We start from the raw sequence: 10,804 nt of genomic DNA on the forward strand, positions 1-10,804 counted from the left end.
AAAACATCTTTTAACTTAATTATTTGGCTACATGATTCATTCTCTTGCTTCAAACATTTAAAAGGAGAAAAAAAAAGGATACAGAAATTTCCCACCTTGTTCCCTTTGATTCCCTCAATATCAGTTGCCAATTCCTCATTTTCTCCTTACTCCCCAGGTAACTGATGTGATTAATTTATCAGTTATTACTCTGAGTAAATATGAATATATATTTTTGTCCCACCCCTCCCCCACAACCTTTTCTTTTTAACAGATGAGGTAACATACTCTACTGATTATCATTTTGCTTGTTTCACTTACGATAAGCCAAATAGTTTTACTTTTTAAATAATTATATACTATTCCTTTGAATGTTTATATCATAATTGAACAAGTCCCCCAGTGGACATTTAGATTATTTTCAAACTTATGTGCACATAAACTGTGTGTGTAGTGCATAATCTTATATTTAAATAATTTTCCATACGCACATACATTTGAAGGACAGATTCTGAGAACTGGTCAAAGAGCATACATGTATGTACATTTGCAATTTTGATAAATACTGCCAAAGTCTGTCCTGAGGGTTATACCCATTTACACACCCACTTGCAGTATATGAGAATATGTGTTATTCACACCCTGGCCAGCACAGTGGATTTACAAGACTCAGATCTTTCCCAGTCTAACCGGTTAAAAAATGCAGATTTAATTTGCTGGTAATTTCTGAGTAAGGCTGAGCATTTAAAAACATTTGTTTGTTTGTTTGTTTTGAGACAGAATTTTGCCCTTCTTGCCCAGGTTGGAGTGCAATGGCATGATCTCTGCTCACTGCAGCTTCTGCCTTCCAGGTTCAAGAGAGTCTCCTGTCTCAACTTCCCAAGTAGCTGGGATTACAGGCGCCTGCCACCACACAAACGAATGTTTGTGTTTTTAGTAGAGACAGGGTTTCACCATGTTGGCCAGGCTGGTCTTGAACTCATGACCTCGGGTGATCTTCCCAACTTGGCCTCCCACAGTACTGGGATTACAGGCGTGAGCCACCTCACCTGACCTAAAAACATATGTTTAAGAATCACTTTTACATTTCCTTTTCTGTAATTTTTTTTTGTTTATTCCTTTGCCCAATTTTTCTATTTGGTTATTGCCCTTTTCTAATTCTTAGCTAGGAGCGAGCTTAAAACTTTTAATAAACTTAATTAAAACTCAACTTCAACTTAAATATTTTGGCTGTACAAGATTTCGCTCTGCAGGAGATACCCTTTTGTTTTTTTGTTTTGTTTTGTTTTGTTTGAGTCTGTTTCAAGGATCTAAGTTAAATTCTAAAAAGATAGTGAGTGAGATGCTAAGAAAATCAGTGTAGGAGCCTCCCTGGTTTCCTTCACCTGACCCATACCTGGAAGTTTCCAGACAGAATTTCCAGTGCAACTGTACTTTTTTTTCTTGCTGGGTGCTGGTCTGCCCCCTTTTTCTTCTTTACATCTTTCTCAAAGATCTCTTTTAGGAGCAAAGTCACTTGTACTGGAAACCCCACAGAGGTCTTTTTAATGCATAATTTGCTGCTTTGACACACATGGAGGAGAAGAATCCCATTAGGCAGTGGGAGTAAGTAGGTGAGCTCTAAGGGCAAGTAGCAGTGTCACCTCAGGATGAGTTCACTAGGCTTCTCTTAGGCTACTTGAGGTTTTAAAATATTTTTGAAATACTTTAATATTTTCCCCCTTGGGCTATACAAGCCCTTAACTTTATATTGTTTCCATGAGAGAATAAGTTCTCAGGTACATCGTGGCTTTCAAAATGTTGTGATGAACTACTGTTTTATACAACAGCACCGATAAATCTCAAAGACTGATACTGAGTGAAAGAAGTCACACAGAGAAGAATATATTCAACTATGGTTCCATGTATATGAAGGATAGGAATAGAAAAAAAACTAATCTTAGATGATAGAAATCAGAATATTGGGTAACTTGAAGAGAGCAGTACTGGCAGGAAAGGGGCACAAGAGAGCCTTCTTGGGAATATTATGTTCTATATCCTGATCTGGTAGTTTGACAGTATATACTAAAAATACATCAGGCTTACACTTAAGCTTCATGTACTTTTCTGTATGTAAGGTATCACTTTAAAAATATTTTTTATATATAAGGAATGGGCCTACCTTTTTAAAATACTGTATTCTTCTGATATTTTTTTTGAGATAGAGTCTCACTCTGTCACCCAGGCTGGAGCGCAGTGGCGGAATCTTGACTCACTGCAACCTCTGCTCCCGAGTTCAAGCGATTCTTCTGCCTCAGCCTCCTGAGTAGCTGGGATTACAGACGTGCAACACCACACCCAGCTAATTTTAGTAATTTTATAGAGACAGGGTTTTGGCATGTTGGCCAGACTGGTCTCGAACTCCTGACCTCAGGTGATCCAACTGCCTCGGCCTCTCAAAGTGCTGGGATTACAGGCCTCAGCCACAGCGCCTGGCCCTTCTGATTTTCAAAGTAATATTTAATGTTGGGAAAAAACAGAATTATACTAAGAATAAAATTAAATCAACCATAATTTTACTACCTAAGGGTTGCTACTATTAGTATTTTGTTGTATCTCCTTTGGAGTTTTTCTATGTTTTTAGGGGAATTGGGAGGAGTCTTACTCTCTTGCTGTGTTGCGCAGGCTGGAGTGCAGTGGAGTGATCATAGCTCACTGCAGCCTTGAACTCCTGGGCTCAAGTGATCCTCTTGCTTCAGCCTCCTGAGTAGCTGGGACTACAGGCTTGAGCCACTGGGTCCAGCTAATATTTTAAATGTTTTATACAGATGGGGGGTCTCACTATCTTGCCCAAGGTGGTTTTAGCTCCTGGCCTCAAGGGATCTTCCCACCTTGGCCTCCGAAAAGTGCTGGGCTTACAGGCGTGAGGCAGTGTGCCCAGCCATCTATATCCATTTTTAACATGAATTAGATCACTACATTTTCCTTCACTCCTTTTCACTTAATCAGTTGAGACTGCCTTTTTAAAACTATCCTACAGTAATAAAATTAGTCTAAAAAGGCAGATAACTAAACAGAAAAGGGCAGTTTTATTTCTGTGACATTACATATACCTAACATTGGTTTTATACAACCTGCTTCCCAATGCCTTTTAAGTACTAAACATATTCAGAGGTCAGGGCTAGAAGATAACAATCTATTTAAGAGTTAGAGCAGAGAAGATTTCAGAAGCTTTATAAAGGGATGCCAGGAAATGTCTACAGTATTTCACAGCTTGGAGGAAGCAGGCAAAATGATCAAAACAAGGCTTCCAGATCTTTACTTTGCATGGAGGAGAACCTATCTCATGTGATTGTAATTGTATTTTGTTGTATAAATTGACATTTATGAGAATATTCCTGTTGAAACTTGATTTTATCCATAGCAGTGTTTTTTCATGAGTTATTTTCCTTGTGTGTTTGTTGCAGACCCCTGTAAAAGAGCCCAACAGTGAAAATGTAGATATCAGCAGTGGAGGAGGCGTGACAGGTTGGAAGAGCAAATGCTGCTGAGCATTCTCCTGTTCCATCAGTTGCCATCCACCACCCCGTTTTCTCTTCTTGCTGCAAAATAAACCACTCTGTCCATTTTTAACTCTAAACAGATATTTTTGTTTCTCATCTTAACTATCCAAGCCACCTATTTTATTTGTTCTTTCATCTGTGACTGCTTGCTGACTTCATCATAATTTTCTTCAAACAAAAAAATGTATAGAAAAATCATGTCTGTGACTTCATTTTTAAATGTACTTGCTCAGCTCAGCTGCATTTCAGTTGTATTATAGTCCAGTTCTTATCAACATTAAAACCTATAGCAATCATTTCAAATCTATTCTGCAAATTGTATAAGAATAAAGTTAGAATTAACAATTTTATTTTGTACAACAGTGGAATTTTCTGTCATGGATAATGTGCTTGAGTCCCTATAATCTATAGACGTGTGATAGCAAAAGAAACAAAAGCCAGGAAAACACTCATTTTCGCCTTGAATATGTAAATGGGGTTAATTTTGTCCTGTGCCTTATGTGGAAAGGAACTTCTTTGGTTTTCCTTTTTTGTTCTGGTGGAAGCATGTGCAGGAGACATATCATCCAAACATAAACCATTAAAATGTTTGTGGTTTGCTTGGCTGTCATTTTCAAAGTAGTTAATTGAGGACAAAGGGTAATGCAGAAGTGATAGCTTTGGTTTGCTGAGTCTTGTTTTAAGTGGCCTTGATATTTAAAACTATTCCTGCCACCATTTCTTTTCCTTGGCCACTTTTTCCTTGCGTCTCCCTGCATGCTGCTTTATTTGCTTCTCCCTCCCCCACCACCTCATGGTATATTTAAGAGTGAAAGGGACAAACTAGTAGGTTTGTCAAGTTTAATATAAAGCACTGATGTAACTTGCTAGGTAAACGGAAAGATAAGTTCTAACTGCCTACTATCCAATGTCAGTTAATTGGTGTCTTCCCCCTCATTTGCTCTCTGCCCTAAAACGTGTCCCAGATGCCTTCACTGGCTGTTTTACTTCTATGTTCTGCTTTTCTTCCTCTCTTTGTTCCCTTCCTGTCTATCCATTGAGCTTATGAAATGGAAGAGTTAACTGCATGCACTAGTGTTTGGAGGGTGTTGTGGTTTGTCTTTCTAATTAGGTGTATAGCCTATTCACTTTCCTAGAATAAATCTCTTAACCTACATTTGAGTAGTCTCCATTTTGGCAACTCCTCTAGCAGCTTGGTAGCCTAGTACAGGTTGTTTTTTTAAAAAAGAAAAAGCAGGAAGGAGGAGTGAATTTTATTAACATGTTTGCCAAATGTATTGAGATTTGGCCTCTGAAGAACACTTTTTCAGTGTTAAGTTGTCTTTACCTTAAGATTCAGAAATACTTTAGAATATTATTAATTTTAAGTCCTGTCTTCACGTCCTTTTGGAAAACTTGTGTTACCATGGGTTTGGAAAAAGGACAACAAAAGGCTTTTCGTGTAAAGATAAGATGTCTAGCTGTCTCTAACCCTGTTCTTTTTTCACAGCATTTTTTCTAGTTTTGCTTCATTGCTTATCATTAGGATAGGGTAAGTTAAGTTTGCTATGCTGCTAGCATCCTAAGATGATACCTTTGTTGAAAGAATTGTGAATAGCATGATTCATTTCTAGCAGAGGCTGAGTTTAGGACAGCAGCTTCCATTGAGAAGTCTTTCTGTGTCGTGAATAGCATTTTAATGACCTCTTGGCTCACATAAGCAAACAACATAGGGACGTATCTGCTATGAAAATCCACAAATTTTTCAGATAGTGCCCTAAAAACAATTTTATATGCCTCACTGGTTGTTATTCTTAGGTTGTTTCCACACTTGACTTTATCATTGTTTACTACTAGTAAAAAGCAGCATTGCCAAATAATCCCTAATTTTCCACTAAAAATATAATGAAATGATGTTAAGCTTTTTGAAAAGTTTAGGTTAAACCTACTGTTGTTAGATTAATGTATTTGTTGCTTCCCTTTATCTGGAATGTTGGCATTAGCTTTTTTATTTTAACCCTCTTTAATTCTTATTCAATTCCATGACTTAAGGTTTGAGAGCTAAACACTGGGATTTTTGGATAACAGACTGACAGTTTTGCATAATTATAATCGGCATTGTACATAGAAAGGATATGGCTACCTTTTGTTAAATCTGCACTTTCTAAATATCAAAAAAGGGAAATGAAGTATAAATCAATTTTTGTATAATCTGTTTGAAACATGAGTTTTATTTGCTTAATATTAGGGCTTTGCCCCTTTTCTGTAAGTCTCTTGGGATCCTGTGTAGAAGCTGTTCTCATTAAACACCAAACAGTTAAGTCCATCCTCTGGTACTAGCTACAAATTCGGTTTCATATTCTACTTAACAATTTAAATAAACTGAAATATTTCTAGATGGTCTGCTTCTGTTCATATAAAAACAAAACTTGATTTCCAGCTGTGTGGTTTGGTTTTCATTTGTTTATGGCATTAGAAGATTACTTCTGAAAAAAATGTGGACTAGCAAACTAAATATTAACGAGTTGACAGAAATGGGAAATCACTGTCAACCTGTGGAAAACTGGAAAGGCAATTTCTTTTTTTTTTTTTTTTTTTGAGACGGAGTCTCACTCTGCCGCCCAGGTTGGAGTGCAATGGCCGGATCTCGGCTCACTGCAAGCTCCGCCTCCCGGGTTCAAGCCATTCTCCTGCCTCAGCCTCCCGAGTAGCTGGGACTACAGGCCCCCGCCACCGCACCCGGCTAGTTTTTTGTATTTTTTTAGTAGAGACGGGGTTTCACCGTGTTAGCCAGGATGGTTTCGATCTCCTGACCTCGTGATCCGCCCGTCTCGGCCTCCCAAAGTGCTGGGATTACAGGCTTGAGCCACCGCGCCCGGCCGGAAAGGCAATTTCAAAAACTCTTTGCTGAGAAACTACTTTAAAAAATAGAATTATCTCTGGGATCCTAAAGCGGAATCATCCTTGTGCCAAAATAGGAGATGCCACGATCCTAATCACACCTGGCTTACACTAGTTGGATGTGCCAGAGGCCCTGCAGCTGAGGTCACCTGATTTCTCAGGGGGACCAAGCTGGGCTCCTCATGCTGGAGGGTAAATCCTTGTTTTAGCAGCAGCTGGCCTCTTACTAAGAAAAGATTGGCCGGGCGCGGTGGCTCACGCCTGTAATCCCAGCACTTTGGGAGGCCAAGGCAGGTGGATCACGAGGTCAGGAGATTGAGACCATCCTGGCTAACACGGTGAAACCCGTCTCTACTAAAAATACAAAAAATTAGCCGGGCGTGGTGGTGGGCGCCTGTAGTCCCAGCTACTCAGGAGACTGAGGCAGGAGAATGGCATGAACCCAGGAGGATGAGGTTGCAGTGAGCTGAGATCGCACCAGGGCACTCCAGCCTGGGCGACAGAGTGAGACTCTGTCTCAAAAATAAAGGTATTGGCCAGGCACGGTGGTTCGTGCCTGTAATCCCAGCACTTTGGGAGGCTGAGGTGGGTGGATCACCTGAGGTCAGGAGTTCAAGACCAGCCTGGCCAACATGGTGAAACCCCATCTCTACTAAAAATACTAAAAGCTGGGCGTGGTGGCAGGTGCCTGTAATCCCAGCAAGTATTTCCTGCTTTTGTTATACATAGCAACAGCCTTGTCTTTATGTGTAGGGAAAAGAAATGTTTGATCCTATATTAAGGCTTTATTAGTCAATAATAAAAATATTTGTTGACAAGATTGTTCCTGCTGAAAGTATATGTAGAGTTTTTCTCAGATGCAGTGATTTTAAGAATCACTTGAAGTGTTTTTAATGTTCTATTCCTTCCCCCCAACATACTTGTTTTGTTGGACCTACAATTCTCCCTTTGCTGGGCGTGGTGGCTCACACCTATAATCCCAGTGCTTTGGAAAGCCAAGGCAGGTGGATCACCTGAGGTCAGGAGTTTGAGACCAGCCTGGCCAACATGGTGAAACCCTGTCTCTACTAAAAGTACAAAAAATTAGCCGGGCGTGTGGCACACGCCTGTAATCCCAGCTATTTGGGAGGCTGAGGGAGGAGAATCGCTTGAACCCAGAAGGCAGAGGTTGCATTGCAGTAAGCCAACATCATGCCACGGCACTCCAGCTTGGGCAACAAAACAAGACTGTCTCAAAAAAAAAAAAAACCAAGATTGGTGTAGGGAAATAGGATATGGTCTCCCCCCTTAAATGGATGGTCTAGTTTAGAAAACAAAAGTAATTCATCAAGTTAAGCATATACAAGAGCCAAATAATTGTAATCTGGATTTTAATTGCTGTACTAATATATCAAGTTCAGTTGGTGGGAATAGTTGGGATTGCTTTTTGAGGGAGGAGAGACATTAATTGGTACTTAGAAATGTCGATTCACTGGTTAGGGCAAATGTAGGAAGGTCATTGTAAGAAGAGACCACAGAGACTAGACAATGACAGGCCCTGGGGAGTCATGGTAAACTCTTGAGAGTGGTGAGAGCAGTGTGTTCGTGGAAAGCAAGTTTAGATGGATTTGAATAGGAGAAACAAGGGTTCTAGAGGTCACATGGGAAGTCGTGTTAATCGAGATGTCAATAAGACCTGGCTAAAATGGCAGAGGGAAATGCAGGGTTGAAGGCAAAGGTAGTGTGTGAAGCGGGGAGGGTATTTCTGGTGAGCGTGCTAGGTGCTTTTTTGGCACTGCTCTAGGTACTTTAGGTTAGGTCTTCGATGTCTTGGTGAATTAGTACCCAAGAAGAAATGGTCTCAGATTAAGTCACTTGCTTAAGTTTGCACAATCAGTTGGTGCTGGAGTTGGATTTTGAAACCAGGCCAACACCACTGTCCCTCCTGTGTTCACCTTTTCACAGTTCTCAGGAGGGCCTGGGGTAATGAAGAAGTGCCAGAGACAGCAGAAAGAGTCTGGAGTGGTTGTGTGACCATTTGACCCAACCTTGGCACCTTCTAACGAAGAGTAACACCCTCGAAGTATATTTCATTTACTACTGTTTTTGCTTTATGTCACCCCTCACCATCTCGCGCAGAAGCAAGCAAAAGGAAGCAATGGGGCATCTGATTGGTCTGGGAGCTCCAGATAGCCAGCAGGTACTTGAAGGCTGCAAGCCAGCTTGAGAGCAGTGGCTGGAACTGGAAGGGGTGTGCACACTACCAATAGCAAGTGAGCAAGAGGGACCCACAAGAAACTGAAGGTTATTACAGTGCTACAGTTGGCTCTAAGAAATTCCCTTGTCCCACTCTAAGAAACTACGGCCTTTTTTTTTTTTTTTTTTTTTTTTTTTTTTAAAAAAAAAATTTATTTTAAAAAAAAAACCTAAAAAAAAAAAAAAAAAAAAAAAAAAGATTATATACAAAATGGTTATCTGAATGTGGATTCTGTACTGCAGCAAAAGCAGCCCAGCTCTGGAACTCTATTCAGCTTCCTCAGTTATCAGGTACATCATGCCACTGATGAAGGTGAAAGCAAAGGCCACCCACGGCAGGATGTAGGAGTAGCCATAGCTGCCTTCTTTGGTCAGGCAATAGAATTCCGTGTTTTTATCGCTCCCGTGTGTATAAATGGAGGCTGCAATCATGAGGCACAGATACGACATTAGCTGGATGATGAAAGTTAGGACAAACTTCTCTCCCTGCTCAGGTGGAAGATGAACGGTGGAGGATCATGGTGGCCTGGATCACCTGTAGCGTGGAGTACCCCTTTTTTTTTTTTTTTTTAGATGAGTTTCACTCTTATTGCCCCAGGCTGGAGTGCAATGGCGCGATCTTGGCTCAGGCAACCTCTGCTTCTCAGGTTCAAACGATTCTCCTGCCTCAGCCTCCCGAGTAACTGGGATTACAGGCGTGTGCCCCTACGCCCAGCTAATTTTGTATTTTTAGTAGAGACGGGGTTTCTCCATATTGGTGAGGCTGGTCTCAAACTCCCGACCTCAGGTAAACCGCCCGCCTCGGCCTCCCAAAGTGCTGGGATTACAAGGCATGAGCCACTGCGCCCGGCCGCGGAGTGGGGTACTCTTTTTTAAAATTTTTTCTTTTTTTGAGACGGTGTCTCGCTCTGTCGCCAGGCTGGAGTGCTGTGGCGCGGTCTCGGCTCAATGCAACCTCCGAATCCCAGGTTCAAGCGATTCTCCTGCCTCAAGCCTCCTGAGTAGCTGGGATTACACGCACGTGCCACCACGCCCGGCTAATTTTTGTATTTTTAGTAGAGACGGGGTTTCACCATGTTGGCCAGAATGGTCTGGATATCCTGACGTCGTGATCCGCCCGCCTCGGCCTCCCAAAGTGCTGGGATTACAGGCGTGAGCCACCGCGCCCGGCCTGTGGAGTACTCTTCAAAGCTGTCATTGATTACTGTACAGTTTGTGCTGTTGATACCTATTCTCCAGACATCGGCAAAAAACTCATCTCCTACCCACCAGGCATTGTCGATGGTGGCGATGAACAGCAAGGCCGCAGAGCTGATGTGGAAGGCGACGATGAAAGCAAGAAGCACCAACATTTTCATAGGGCAGGGCGAGGTCACGTTTAAAGCTCAGAGCGGGGTGTGGCGGCGCTGGCGGCTGCGCAGGCTGCCGGACCGACGCACCGGCTGGGGCGCGAGGCGAGGCCAGCGGGCTGTTTTGAAGCTCTGGGCTGGGACTGAGCGCCCTCCCTCCTCTGAAACCAGGGCTTCTTGAAATGGCAGATTCCAAGTTTGTGTCAGGAAAGGTGTAAAATGGCCCTGAAATACCTGATTACATTAGATCTCAAAATCAGAATCTAGGGATGTTATCAAGATGGCTTGGGAGTCAACTCTGGCTAAAGATGGGACAGTTTGAACCCATTGGATATGTGTAAATCCATGAGTTCATGATACCAAACACACACATGCACACACCCCTAACTGGTCACTACTGGAGAATGCCAGGGAAATGGCTCTCCCCTCCCCTACAACTCTTCTCTAGTGGTAAGTAAAAGAATCAATAATTAATCCTGCCTTCCTTATATGAACTGTACCACTGGGTAGCTGAATAGTCAACAAGATGAAGTTTCTCTGTAGAGAAGTATTCCAAAAAAAAAAAAAAAGAAGAAGAGGTGATAGAATCTTATCATCCCACAACCTCTGATGAATCCGTGGATCTAGGCAATGGTCAGTGGCTACTAACATCACAGAAAGATCTAACGAAACAGACATTTATGTTCCTTCTGACCAAGAGCACCATGCTTATGAGGAGGCCATGCCCGATCAAAAGATCCGATCTGTAGTCTCGAGCCAACTGCCAATTTATAGGAAAAATGAGGACAGAACATGTTAAACTAAATCAATCAACAAAAT

The 10,804-nt window shown here is 41.7% G+C and overlaps 2 protein-coding genes across 2 annotated transcripts in view; one reads left to right on the plus strand and one right to left on the minus strand.

Annotated features, from left to right (window-relative positions):
* RAB10 (RAB10, member RAS oncogene family) overlaps positions 1-5,939 on the plus strand; it is a 110,748-nt gene extending 104,809 nt beyond the window's left edge. Inside the window, exon 6 of the mRNA XM_025405782.1 lies at positions 3,426-5,939. Within this exon, the coding sequence (XP_025261567.1) occupies positions 3,426-3,509 (84 nt within the window). The 3' untranslated portion in view covers positions 3,510-5,939. The remainder of the gene's footprint in view (positions 1-3,425) is intronic.
* Positions 5,940-8,829: 2,890 nt separating this feature from the next.
* LOC112605144 (epithelial membrane protein 2-like) lies at positions 8,830-10,115 on the minus strand. Its single transcript, XM_025354773.1, has 2 exons — positions 9,758-10,115; positions 8,830-9,125 (listed from the first exon to the last, which is right to left on the minus strand). The coding sequence occupies exons 1-2, from the start codon at positions 9,992-9,994 to the stop codon at positions 8,904-8,906; spliced, it is 459 nt and encodes a 152-aa protein (XP_025210558.1). The 5' UTR covers positions 9,995-10,115; the 3' UTR covers positions 8,830-8,903.
* Between the last annotated feature and the right edge of the window lie 689 nt (positions 10,116-10,804).

Source organism: Theropithecus gelada, chromosome 13 (assembly GCF_003255815.1).
Source record: "Theropithecus gelada isolate Dixy chromosome 13, Tgel_1.0, whole genome shotgun sequence".
Classification (NCBI taxonomy): domain Eukaryota; kingdom Metazoa; phylum Chordata; class Mammalia; order Primates; family Cercopithecidae; genus Theropithecus; species Theropithecus gelada.

Coding starts and splice junctions, on each gene's coding strand:
- LOC112605144 (XM_025354773.1), bottom strand. CDS start 9,994: ATGAAAATGTTGGTGCTTCTTGCTTTCATCGTCGCCTTCCACATCAGC. Junction 9,126..9,757: donor CAGCACTTTGGGAGGCCGAG/GCGGGCGGATCA, acceptor CTTCCACCTGAG/CAGGGAGAGAAGTTTGTCCT.